The following is a 14,276-nucleotide window of genomic DNA, read 5'->3' as shown; positions in this document are numbered from 1 at the left end:
TAACAAGTTGAGGAAATTGTAAATGTAAAGTTTTATGCTCACCCACTGGCAAGTCTTCCAGCTGCTGTTCAGGCTGTGTTAAACCTCCTCCTACAGCAGCGGCAATTCTTATGTTCTTATGTACCTGCCTAGACAAAATAGGCTTAACCTCTTTTTGATCAGCCAACGCCCACCATGACAGACACACCACTACACAGAACTATAGAAACAATAGCAACATGGATGAAAGACCACAAACTAAAACTGAACCCAGACAAAATAAAATTCATACTTCTCGAAAAAAATAAAACCCCAACCATAACAAACCTAATAATAAACTCGGAATCACATACCCCATTCAACTCACTCTAAAGCTTCTGGGAATGACAATAGATAGATGCTGCACCATGCAACCACAAATCAACAAAACAATACAGAAATCATTCGCGGTCATGAGAAACCTAAGGCAAGTTAGAAAATTCTTTGACAGAAAACAATTCCAGCTCATGGTCCAGTCCCTAGTCCTAGGTTTCCTTGACTACTGCAACATCCTATATCTCCCCTGCCCCGCAACAATGATAAAACAACTGCAAACAGTACAAAACACAGCCCTGAGACTAATCTGTTCACTAAGAAAACACGACCACATCACCAAGGCATACCTCGACTAACACTGGCTCCCAATTCAAGCAAGGATACTATTTAAATTCTACTGTCTATTATTTAAATCCATAAATGGTGACAGCCCAGCCTACTTGAACAATTGCATAATCCAAACTACCACAACCAGACATTGGAGAACCCAGACACCATTCACTTACCATCCATTCAGAGACATCAAACAGAAAAAAGTACGATGGCCTACTAGCCACACAGGCAGCAAAACTAGACCACCAACTCTCCAATCTACTAATCGTGACCTCAGACTACAAAACTTTTAGAAAAGAAATAAAAACCCTGCTATTCAAAACATCCATGAAGACTAACTAACAAGGTATAAAATAATTCAATCCTCTGAAGCAACCCGCTCTACTCTGTAACACCTCTGGACATGTCCAGAAATCCTCTTCTGTAGTTCTGAAATCCTCTTCTGTTATACGCCTTGAACCGCAAGGTAATGGCGGAATAAAAATCCCTGGGTCTGGACGGAATCCATCCAAGGGTTCTGAAGGACCTAAAGGAGGAAATAGCGGAACTATTGCAGCAAATTTGCAATCTATCCCTGAAAACAGGAGTGATCCCGGAGGATTGAAAGATAGCCAATGTTACGCCCATCTTTAAAAAGGGATCAAGAGGTGACCCGGGAAACTACAGACCATTCAGTCTGACCTCGGTTCCGGGGAAAATGGTGAAAGCACTGATAAAAGATAACATCGATGAACATTTTGAAAAAAACAAACTTCTGATAACCAGCCAGTATGGATTCTGCAAGGGGACATTGTGCCTAACGAACTTATTGCACTTCTTCGAAGGAATTAACAAAAGGATTGACAGAGGAGACCCGATAGACATCATATACCTAGACTTCCAAAAAGCCTTTGACAAGGTACCCCATGAACGCCTATTTCGGAAACTGAAGAAACATGGGGTGGAAGGAGACATACATAGATGGATCAGAAATTGGTTGGTGGGTAGGAAACAGAGGATAGGAGTGAAGGGCCACTACTTGGACTGAAGGGTCACGAGTGGTGTTCCGCAGGGCTCGGTGCTTGGACTGCTGCTATTTAATATATTTATAAATGATCTGGAAACAGGGATGAAGTGCGAGATAATAAAATTTGCGGATGATACCAAACTATTTAGTGGAGCTCGGACTAAAGAGGACTGCGAAGAATTACAAAGGGACTTGAACAAACTAGGGGAATGGGCGACGAGATGGAAGTTCAACGTTGAGAAATGTAAAGTACTACATGTGGGAAGCAGAAACCCGAGGTACAGCTATACGATGGGAGGGATGTTATTGAATGAGAGTACCCAAGAAAGGGAATTGGGGGAAATGGTGGACATGACAATGAAGCCGACAGCACAGTGCGCAGAGGCCACTAAGAGAGCGAATAGAATGCTAGGTATAATCAAGATGGGTATTACTACCAGAATGAAAGAAGTTATCCTGCCGTTGTGTCGGGCGATGGTGCGTCCGCATGGAGTACTGTGTCCAATATTGGTCGCCGTACCTTAAGAAGGTTATGGCGATACTCGAGAGGGTTCAGAGGAGAGCAGCACGTCTGATAAAAGGTATGGAAAACCTTTCATACACTGAGAGATTGGAGAAAGTGGGACTCTTTTCTCTGGAGAAGAGGAGACTTAGAGGGGATATGATAGAGACTTACAAGATCATGAAGGGCATAGAGAGCGTGGAGAGGGACAGATTCTTCAAACTTTCGAAAAATAAAAGAACAAGAGGGCATTCGGAAAAGTTGAAAGGGGACAGATTCAAAACGAATGCTAGGAAGTTTTTCTTTACCCAACGTGTGGTGGACACCTGGAATGCGCTTCCAGAGGGCGTAATAGGGCAGAGTACAGTACTGAGGTTCAAGAAAGGATTGAACAATTTCCTGCTGGAAAAAGGGATAGAGGGGTATAGATAGAGGATTACTGCACAGGTCCTGGACCTGTTGGGCCGCCGCATGTGCGGACTACTGGGCTCAATGGACCTCAGGTCTGACCCAGCGGAGGCATTGCTTATGTTCTTATGATTAGGGAGTGTAATAAGATGTTCAGGGAAGAAGGTTCTAATAGATTAGATATGGATTGAATCGTCTGTAGTCGATGAAAATAATTTTGCACAACAGAGCTAATCTGGTTATGATAACTTAATTTTTTGTCAAATGTAACACCTAGTATTTTTATGGTATGCACCATTTGTAATGGTGTTGATTTGAGATAGACTGGGGTTGGAATGGGATGGCTGTCTTTGTATGGAAATAGCATTGTTTTAGATTTGGGTGTGTTGAGCACAAGCATATTATTATTTAGCCATTGGCTAATCTGTTCTAGTTTCTGATTAATGTCTTGAATTGTGTTTAAATCTTTGGGATATAAGAACATAAGAATTGCCATTGCTGAGTCAGACCAGTGGTCCATCATGCCCAGCAGTCCGCTCACGCGGCGGCCCTCTGGTCTAAGACCAGCACCCTAACTGAGACTACCTACCAGCGCACGTTTTTGTTCAATAGAAACTTGTCTAACTTTGTCTTGAATTCTTGGAGGGTGTTTTCCCCTATAACAGCCTCTGGAAGGGAGTTCCAGCTTTCTAACACTCTCTGGGTGAAAAAGAACTTCCTTACGTTTGTACGGAATCTATCCCCTTTCAACTTTAGAGAGTGCCCTCTTGTTCTCCCTACCTTGGAGAGGGTGAACAACCTGTCCTTATCTACTAAGTCTATCCCCTTCAGTACCTTGAATGTTTTGATCATGTCCCCTCTCAATCTCCTCTGTTCGAGAGAAAAGAGGCCCAGTTTCTCTAATCTTTCGCCCTCCAGCCCCTTAACCATCTTAGTCGCTCTTCTCTGGACCCTTTCGAGTAGTACCGTGTCCTTCTTCAGGTACGGCGACCAGTGCTGGACGCAGTAATCCAGGTGAGGGCGTACCATAGCCCGGTACAGCGGCATGATAACCTTCTCTGATCTGTTCATGTTATCATTCCTAGCATTCTGTTTGCCCTTTTTGCTGCCACCGCACATTGTGTGGACGGCTTCATCGACTTGTCGATCAGAACTCCCAAGTCCCTTTCCTGGGAGGTCTCTCCAAGTACCGCCCCGGACATCCTGTATTCATGCATGAGATTTTTGTTACCGACATGCATCACTTTACACTTATCCACGTTGAACCTCATCTGCCATGTCGATGCCCATTCCTCGAGCTTGATTATGTCATGTTGCAGATCTTCGCAATCCCCCTGCGTCTTTACTACTCTGAATAACTTCGTATCATCCGCAAATTTAATTACCTCGCTCGTCGTACCTATGTCCAGATCATTTATAAAGATGTTAAAGAGCACGGGTCCAAGCACTGAGCCCTGCAGCACCCCACTGGTGACGCTCTTCTAGTCCGAGTATTGTCCATTTACCCCCACTCTCTGTTTCCTATGCTCCAGCCAGTTTTTAATCCACGTGAGTATTTCACCCTCAATGCCATGGCTTGCAATTTTCCGAAGTAGTCGTTCATTCGGAACCTTGTCGAACGCCTTCTGAAAATCCAGATATACAATGTCGACTGGATCGCCCTTGTCTAGCTGTCTGTTTACTCCCTCAAAGAAGTGCAGCAAGTTCGTCAAACACGATCTGCCTTTGCTAAAACCGTGCTGACTGGTCCTCATCAGCCCGTTTCTGTCATTGTGATCAATGATGCTGTCCTTTATCAGTGACTCTACCATCTTTCCCGGTATAGAGGTCAGACTCACTGGTCTGTAGTTCCCCGGATCTCCCTTCGAACCTTTCTTGAAGATCGGTGTAACATTCGCCACCTTCCAGTCTTCTGGAATCTTTCCCGATTTGATCGACAGATTGGCTATTAGTTGAAGCAGTTCAGCTATGGTCCCTTTCAGTTCCTTGATGACCCTCGGATGGATGCCATCCGGTTCCGGGGATTTATCGCTCCTAAGCCTATCAAGATCTATTGGTTGGAGTAGTTGTATGTCATCAGCGTAAATAGTAAATCCAATAGAATATCCTAAGGTCAGTAAAGGGAGCAGCCCTGTAACCATCGCTGCTGTGAGTATTTGATTTTTTTTTTCTTTCCATTTGACAACGGTGGTGGTAGCTTTTAGGCATGCTCTTGGTATGAGAACTGCCACCCATGTTATTTCCCATGGGAACTCGCTGATCACAGCTTTGCTGGAACTGCTTCTTTTTTTGATCAATGATCCTTCCTGCATCGGCTGTGAGTCATGGCAGTGGAATCTGTTAAGTGCTTCATCCACTGTGGAAAACTGCCGTATAACTGTTGGACTACTATGCCTTTTCTGATCTGGATTCTGCGTCAGCAGAGGTGTCAGCAGAGCCTGGAGTTGCCATGCGGGGATTTTCCCACATTCCTGTTGCCTAATGCTCGGACTGAGGCAGCCAGTGGAGCAGGCGCTACTGTGGCTGCGGGGGTGGTGGGGTGGGGGCTCAAGCATCAGGACCCTGTTCAGAACATTGTTGGGCTCCTTCTACAGCGTGATAGACATGGCTCTTATTGGTGGACAATGGCCTCAGGTCTTTCTGGGACCTCGGGCTACGGCCCCTTCTTCTCTGGGAGATGTTTTATCTTGTTGGGGGGCTTATTCTTGACCCAGGAAAGTGGTTTCAAAGAGCAGGAGGCTCGAGGACAGTGGGCTCTCCTCCTTTTCCTGATCCCTCTCAGGTTGCGAGTTTGGTGGCTTTGTCCTCTTTGCTTCTCCTTCCTCCAGTTCTTCCAGTAGAACTTGCTCTGAAGATAGTGGATGACCCTATGGCAGTCAAAGTTTTCCACAAGGAGGAGTTGCCTACCTTTTCATTATTTGGGCCTTGGAGGTCCTGAACTTGTCTTTCCCTGATATTTCCTCTTCGGTGGCGACTAACCCCCAATAGCCAGCACTTAAGTCCCTTCCTAGGGCTTTTCTGGTTTACAAGGCTATATAGCTCAGTTGATCTCTCTGGATTCTGCCCTTAAAGTGGAGCAACTATGTCAAACCTTTATTCTATTTCCGCTGACAAGTTAGATAAGTTGAAGTGTCCCAGGGTATATTTGTTGGTAATTGCAGTCACTAAGAAGACAAATCTCCCTGTGGAGGGCGGCATTGCACTTAAGGATGTTCAGGATCGCAAACTGGAGTCTTCCTTGAAACTTTCCTTTTGAGTTGTCTGCTTTGTCTCTTCAGGTGGCCATTTGCAGTTCATATACTGTATAGACCTTCCTTAATTGAGTTCAGCAGGCAACGGATGCCGTGGTGGAATTTGAATCTCTGAGATTCATAGAGTTGCCTGATAAGGAAACGGGGCTTGCCTATCTGGTGGACTCACTTTATGATCTGGTCTGAGCTTTGCCTAAACAAATGGCCCTGGCTTTTACGGTGAGGCATTTACTCTGGCTGTGTAATTGGGCTGCAGATGTAGCCTCTAAGCAGTGACTGACCAAGCTCCTCTTCGAGGAGGATTTGGAGAAGTTAGTCAAGGATTTTGGAGATTAAAGATTCTAAATCTCAGCATCTTCAAGAAGATAGACCCAGGGGAGTGTCTAACCACTCTGTCTTAAGTGCAGTTTTAGGACTTTTAAGACGTATCACCTGGGATCAGCCTAAGCCTTTCAGGGGCCTTCATACTAGCCCAGACAGTCCTTTCATTCAGACAAATGTTCAGCAGACAGATTGGACATCCGGCTGTAGCCACCTGGTCCAACTGATGATGGGCTGCTGGTCCCCTCTCTGTCTTCATCCATTGGAGGCCAGCTGCCTTTATTTTACAGGGAGTGCCCCAAAATCATGACAGACAATTTTTAGAGATTATTCAAGACACTTACAAATTGTAATTGGCTTTTACAATCACAGATTCTTTTGTGGAATCCCCCTGCGGCATTTCCTCCAAATGGGAGGCCATGCATCTGGGCATAATATCACCAGTTCCAGAGACAAAGCTTGGCATGGGCAGATACTCCGTCAGCAACATGGCAGAGGAACGCCCAGGCGTGAGAAAGCCTTGATGAGGCCTGTGCTGCCGACGATGCGGTTTGTTATAAGATACTGTATTTCGGTCTCATGATTGGGGTTCGGATGGGTGGGAGAGATGAAAGGGTCAGCAGGGAGAGGGGGGGTGCACGGCGGGGGGAGAATGGGGGGATTCAAAAATGCTCCACAGGGAGATGGAGGAAGGAAGGGATATAAACTGCAAGGGTTCTGCTGCACAAGGAATGGGAAGGAGGGAGGGATAGAAGCTGCAAGGGTTCTGCTGCACAGGAGGATGGGAGGGAGGGGGAGGAATAGAAAGATACTGCACAAGGGGATAGGTGAGAGGGGAGGAAAGATGCACATATGGGGGAGAGAAAGGAAATAGTAAGAACTTGGGTGGAGGAGAGGAAGGGAGAGAGAATCATTGTACATGAAAAAAATAAGATCTCCCCGAAAATAAAATCTAGCGCCTCTTTTGGGCCCAAAATTAATATAAGACACTGTCTTATTTTCAGGGAAACAAGGTAGTTCACACAAGGTACATGTGGTAGTGTAGGTGTGCTTTTTGGATTGGCTTCAAGGCTCTTCTCTGGTTTTGGTGCCTTTTTTTTTAATGGTTGATGCACCCTCCCCTATACTTGCCCTGCCCAGAATGCAACCTTAATGTGATGCTTAGGGCTTTACAGGAAGCTCCCTTTGAGCTGCTTCGGAAGGCTATGTTGAAAGAGCTTACCTTGAAAATGGTGTTTCTGATGGCCATCACTTCGGTGTGTGTTTCTGATCTTCAGGTGCTTTCTTGTTGAGATCCTTTCTCCGATTTTTGGAGCTGGAATCACCAGTTCGTACTGTGCCTTCCATTCTTCCTAAGGTGGTTTTCTTCTTCCATTTGAACCAGCCAGTTTTGAGCCAATCAGGGCCTTAGGCCCCTCCCACTGCATCCCAAGATGCAATGGGAAGGGGAAGGCCCATCATTCTGAAGAGGTGGCCATATCGATAGGAGGGAGTGGGCTTCCCTTCTGCCGATTTTTCATCCAAAGGTACAGGAGATGTTGGGGGACGTTGGATCATGTTGAAGTGATAGGAGTGGGGAGGATGGTGTCCAGGGATGTTGAGGGGAAAGGATTGAGGACAGCAGCTCTCCATCCCTTCTTTCATGCTCCCACTCACTGCTGTCAGATACCTATACCCACTATAATCTCCCCAACCCTGAAATGTCCTGTCTAAATTAGATTGTAAGCTCTTCTGAGCAGGGACTGTCTATTGTGTGTTAGAATGTACAGTGCAGCGTACGCCTTTCAGCGCTATAGAAATAATAAATAGTAGTAGTAGTGGATTGCTGGGTGTGAGGGAGGGAGAGAGGAATTGCAATTCTTTCTTTTGGTTCAGCTGATTGTGGCAGGACTCCAGGAAATGACTCAGCTGATCTGGATTCCCCTGTCAAGATCAGCTGATGGCAAGCCGTTCGGACAGGCTGAACAGTGCTGTCTTTTTTTTTTTTTTTTAAGATCTTTGGGTGGTGGGAGGGTGTTGGTGACCACTGGGGAGTAAGTGGGGTGGGAATTGGGGGGTCATGCCTTAATCCCTCCAGTGGTCATCTTGTTTAGGTACCTTTTTGACCCTCATGTGTGTTTGAAACAGATTTAGCTCCATACATCTAAGACCGTTTCTTTAAAGGTTTGATTATCCTTGCCGAATGTCCAAGTGCTCCCAAAACACGCTATCTCTTTTTTGAAAATGAGCCTGATAATAATTTTGTGAAATAGCTTAATGTTACGGATTATTTGCCAAACCTTAGTAGAACTACTACAAAACAAGAACTACAACCTGATATGCAACCACCTAATACTGAGATTCCCTAGCCTCAGAGGTATTAATACAACACAATACACTTAACAACCTTTTCATACCTAGCAGCAAAATAGTGGAATTCGCTCAACTCGAGTAAGAACCTCCCCTCCAAAAAACTTCCATAAAGACCTGAAAACCTATCTATTCATGAAATACCTAATGCAAGCAAGATGACATCTTTAGCAAAGGATGATACTCCATCCTCAAAGATACCACCCAATGAACACATAAATACCTTGCTCTCCTATATTGTAATGTCTTGATTCCCATGTAAGATTGTAATCCCTATGTATGCACCAAATGTAATACTGCAACTCCTGGATATGATCAGTTTATTCTTACCTGTAAATCGCATAGAACTCCTCATGGGGAATATTAGCAATCCACAAATACTAATGTAATGTATTCAAGTGTACAAAAAAAATGAAATCTTGCTTTTCTTCTTTTAAAGAGAGTATTGTAATGGAGACACATCCTTTTCAACACTGTGTGATACCAGACTTCATTCAAAGTCAAACCTTCTTAGAAGGCCTTGAGAAGGAACTTTTGAAGCTTAACTTCCAGGAGAAATCAAATGATCTGTACAAGTTTAAACAGGTGGGTATGCATGACAAGTGAAATAACAAAGGTCTTATTACCTTTAATCTTTTAATAATTTAGGCACATTAGTTGAGCTAACCCCCCCCCAAAAAAAAAAGTATTTGCAGTTTAGAGGTTTACTACCTGATATTCAGCACTATTTAACTGGCCAGTAATGACTCTTGGCCGGCTAAATAGCATTTGGCCAGCTAATATTCAATGAGAGACATCCAACTTATCTCTGCTGAAAATTAGTGCTTAGCAGCTAAAACTTAGCTTTCCTTAGCAACAGCAGCAGATGAATCCAGAGACCAATGGGATAGCACACATCTACCAGCAGGTGGAGATAGAGAAACTGATTAACAGGTGGTCCTATTGGTTGGTATTCCTCCTGTATCTCCAGTATCTCCCAGCAGGTGATGATTGCTATTCTGGCTGTGACTGGAACTTTATTTTCTCCTGTTGAGGTTTCTCTTCAGTGAGACTGCCATTCTGTTTCTCCTGTTGAGGTTTCTCTTCAGTGAGCTGGCGATGCTATTTCTCCTGTTGAGATTTTCTCTTCAGTGAGGCTGAACAGTGCCGGCTTGAGGGGTTACACCTGGGCCCCCCAGGTCCCTGCCTCACCCTCCCTCCATTGCTAGAGGGTCTGACTGGGTCTCAATTTTTTTTTCTTTCCCTTCTCTGTTTAAAAAAAAGGGAGACCACAGTTGCTACAGTCTGCTCTGTTAGTGCTGCACATCCAGCTCTAACTGGCTTCAACCGGCCCTAACAACAAGCTTATGAGTATGTATGTGTTTTTTTATTGTTTGAACTTCAGGTTCTGTTTGTGAGTCTTAGTACTGTGGGTTCAGTCATCGTATGTTTAAGGAATGGATATTTTATTGATGTTAAGTTTTATGACTAGAAATCCGTTGAGGGAGCCGGGACTTTCCCGCCCTTTGCATGCACGCGCTTGGTTTCCTTGTTGGTTACAGCGCGGCAGTAGCGGTGCGATTTCATGCTCGAACTTATTCTCCTCGTTGGATTTCAGTGCAGCAGTAGTCGTCCTGTTTATTCTGAGGCTCTCTTTCGTCAGTGTTTGTCACAGCCATGTGCAGCTGATTGTGCAGGTGCCGGTTTATAGCAGCGCGTATGAGATGGGACATGTTTTTTATCCTAGGACAAGCAGGCAGGTATTCTCACTAGTGAGTGACGTGATCCAACGGAGCCCCGATGCGGACACCTCACAAGCAGACTTGCTTGAAGAAACTCGAAGTTTCAAGTCGCCCACACCGCGCATGCGCGAGTGCCTTCCCGCCCAGTGCAGGGCGCGTCTCCTCAGTTCTTACTTCTCTGCGGAGCCGAGAAGTCCTTCTTCGACTCTCTGCGTGAAGTGTTTTCACTTGTGCCTTCTTTTGTCTGCGGTTTTGGGTTATTTTTTTCTCAGAATCGCTGTTTTTCTTTGTTATTTTCTTGTTTTAAAAAAAAAATAAATAAAATTTCTTCCGTTCGTTCGTCCGGGCAGGACCACGTGGCTGCAGCCCGCAGCTTCGATCTTGCGGCGGAGCTTTCTCGGCCTATGTCCAGGCCTGCAACTGGTTTTAAAAAGTGTTCCAACGGAGACTAAGAAACTCAACAAGACAATTCAAAAATCAACTCCCGAACCCAATCCCACCTTATACCCACCCACCCTCCCAAGCACTCCAGTGTCAAGACCCCGCGGAAGACTTTCTTCTGTTTGTACCAATTTTGTATATGTTTTGCCTGTTGTATTTCCTTTGTAAGTGTCTTTTTCAAATAAAACAAAAAAAAAAACTGTTCCAAGTGCCAACGCGCGATTTCCCTGACGGACCCTCATCGACGCTGTCTTCGGTGTCTCAGGCCTCAACATCTCCCGAAATCGTGCCGGCCTTGCTCAACACTTAAGTCTCGGACTTTCAAGCGTTGTTGCATTCTATGGGAGCAGCTCTTCAGCATGGAGTCTTCGATGGAGCTTTCGTCCTCGAAGGGTGCTTCACTCTCTATCTCATCCAATGCTGTCCAGGCTTCCACAGCTTCTGCTCCGAACCTCATCAAACTTGCCTCGTTTGTTCCGGCTCTGTCTTCGACGCCTGCTGCAGTGCCTTCCTCTGTCTCTTCAGGTCAGGTAGCACAGCAGCCCATTCCCCCGGTAGTGCTTAAAGTGCCCAAGGCTTCTAAGTCCAAGCACTCTCACACTGCCTCGAGGGAGCCCGAAGCCCATGCAGGTGGTCCCGTTGGAGATGCGGATCCATCCTTGCCGGCTTCGTTCCAGACCTTATTGGAGAAGAAATTCATTCAGCTCTTTACCACCATGGGGCCGAAGCTTCTCTCACAAATCCAACCTGGGCATGCGGAGGTCTCCCGCGTGGTCGAGCCGCCTCCTGTGCCTCAGTCGTATGCACACTCTCTACAGGGAGCAGAGTTTCTGCGAGTGTCTCTGCCGGTCTGGCATCTCGACATGCATCGCAAGGAGCAGAGTCTTTGCCCATGCCTCCGTTGGAACCCGTACACTCGATGCAAGGAGCAGAGTCTTTGCAAGTGCCTCGAGGTTCTTCCACTCAGCCTCTTCTGCTTCGTTCCACAGCCTCCAGCCCTATCCATTCTCTGGGGGCTTCGGCGGGGACACGCTCTCCTCGATTGTCGAGGCCTGCTTCGAGGCACAGCTTGCATCATAGATTGAGGCATTTTTCGAAGCATTCATCCAGGCATGCCTCACCTCATTGGAAGCAGCCTTTTCTTCAATATTCACCACCGCCTGCTTCGACTCTTCCGCTTCCGGATCTCAAAGACCCGGTGGGTTCTTTTTCTCCATCCAGGTCTCCATCTTCATTGGAACAAGCTGCCTTGACATCCTCGAGTCCCTCTCGAGGCCTGGCTTTGGCAGATCAGCTGTCTTTTTCCTCTTTTCTGCGTCAGATGGCAGCTGATTTGGATATTCAACTTGACACTGGTTCTAAGTTTTCCAAGTAGTATCTCGAGACCATGCATCTTCCTCAACCTCCTGCTGAGTCCCTCAAGCTTCCTCTTCACAAGCTTTTGGACCAAACCTTTGTCCTCTGTCTGGAAACTCCTTATTCCATTCCAGCTGTTCCAGGCAAATTGGATTCCAGATACAGGACTGTTCATCACAAGGGGTTTGACATTGCTCAATTGTCTCACCAATCCCTTCTGGTTGAATCTTCTTTTTTTTGAAAAGTATATTTTATTGATTTTTTCAGAATAAAACACAAACTTCCTGAATGTAAGTGTACAACTGAAAGAAATGAGCACCAGAACACTGCTCTTCTTCACCTGACATTCAGTGAATTCTCCCCCCACCGCCCCGTCCTCCCCTCCCCCCCCAACCTACCCAAACTTCAGCAAAACACAAAATCCATTCCAGTATGGTCTCCTCTATAAGCTCAAACATTCAACAATTTACTACGAGCTCTAGGCATCAGTGTATCACAGAATGGTGTCCAACGAGAACAAAATAATCTGCCTTGTTCAGAATCCAAAGAAGAACAGCACAATCTCTCCATAGAAGCTTGATGAATCATCAAGGTTCTCCACCGGGATAGTGTCGGAGACTCCACAGAGATCCAGCAATGTAAGACTGCCTTCTTCCCAAGCAACACCGCTCTGGCCAAAAAGCTGCGGAAGCCCTTCGGAGCAGACAAAGGAATATAAGTCAAAGTAAACAACATCACCTGGTTCAGTGCAAATTTGTAATTCCACATTGCTTGAATATGAGTACTAAGCCGCTGCCAAACGGTAAAAATCCTAGGGCAAGTCCAAAACTGGTGACCCAAGGTAGATGGAGAGTGTGCACATTTAAGGCATTGGTCAGAAGTGCACATTTTTGCCCTAAATTGATATGAAGTAGATCTGTAGAGCCGATGGTGAAATTTGTATTCCATTTCAAACAGAGTCACACTATGAGTCACTCCAGCCGCCCGAAACGTGCCCCTATGGATCATGAAGGAGGTCACCTCACAGGAAAGTTCCTGAGTCCATTTAAGTGCAATAGACTCATAAGAGGGCTCACCTAATTGTTCCTGAAGGTGACGATGATGAAATCGCAATGGGATCTGAACTTGTGCTGTTAAACTCAACGCTTCCGAGAGGGACTCCATACAGCTGTCAGTGATGGCGTTGCGGGGCAAAGAAGTCACATATGAAGACAGTTGAAGGTAAGACAACCAGTCAGTGGGCCGCCAGCCGTTATCACGTCGCAGCTCCTCAAGCGTCTTCAGAGCCCCCGAGGAATGCACTAATTGAAACACATATTGATTAGGTTGTAATGTCCACACAGCAGAGGACACCGAATCCAGGCCCGCTGTAAAGGCGCCGTTACCTCGGAGAGGCAGATAAGGAGTCGCCGTGAAGGAGATATGAAGTTGTTTACATAGTATCTTCCATAAACGTCGTAAAGGCATCAAAAATAGGTCCCTTGCAGAAGAAGTTTTCCGTGGTAAATGAGGAACATGGAGTAGGTAGCTGAAATGATATGGAGATCAAAGTAATAGTTCCTGAGAAGTTGCCGAGAAATGTTCAGTGCCCCTGAACTAGTCATTGAGATGACGCATTTGACACGCCCAAGATAACATGCGGAGGCTACGAAGACCAAAACCACCACGGTCTCTAGGGTGTGCCAGTCCAGACAAAGATATTCGTGCTCTCTTTCCATTCCACAGGAAGCGTTGTAGGCTTCTACCAAGTTGCTTTTCATGTCATGCACTTAATAAAACAGGAATCATTTGAAATATATAAAGCCATTGAGGCACCAAAACCATATTATACAATGCTATTTTACCCAGTAATGAGAGTGGATAAACCATCCAGTTCTCCAACCTTTGAACAGAAGTAAGAACCAGAGGATCTATGTTAAGTTTGTACAGTTCAGCAGGATCAGGTGTTATAATGATACCCAAATATGTAAGGTGACCCGACCCAGACCAGGGGAAAAACACCCTGCCATTGCGTCTGGACCTCCACAGTCAAAGGCAATACCATAGATTTTGATTTGTTCAACTGCATGCCCGAATACATACTAAATTCATCCAACAGTTCCAGGGCCCTAGGGAGTGATGTTGCAGGAGATCCCAATGTTAATAAAAGGTCATCGGCATAAGCCAGTACTCGTAAATGGGAATCCCCCTCTGGTAACCCTATCAGGATGTCATCCCATAGTATAGTGCGCAGAAAGGGGTCTAGGTATAGTAAGAAAAGAAATGGAGAAAGCGGACTTCCTTGCCTCGTCCCA

General features: G+C 45.7%; 1 protein-coding gene across 1 annotated transcript in view; it reads left to right on the top strand.

The window, feature by feature from the left end:
• Window positions 1-14,276, top strand: part of OGFOD1 (2-oxoglutarate and iron dependent oxygenase domain containing 1) — a 756,310-nt gene that overhangs the window by 31,094 nt on the left and 710,940 nt on the right. The window contains exon 2 of the mRNA XM_033941292.1: window positions 8,904-9,049. Coding sequence (XP_033797183.1) covers window positions 8,904-9,049 — 146 coding nt within the window. The remainder of the gene's footprint in view (window positions 1-8,903; window positions 9,050-14,276) is intronic.

The sequence above is a fragment of the Geotrypetes seraphini genome, chromosome 4, assembly GCF_902459505.1.
Source record: "Geotrypetes seraphini chromosome 4, aGeoSer1.1, whole genome shotgun sequence".
Taxonomy (NCBI): domain Eukaryota; kingdom Metazoa; phylum Chordata; class Amphibia; order Gymnophiona; family Dermophiidae; genus Geotrypetes; species Geotrypetes seraphini.
Note: the sequence above shows the minus strand (reverse complement) of the source record. Positions and strands in the feature narration are given on the sequence as shown.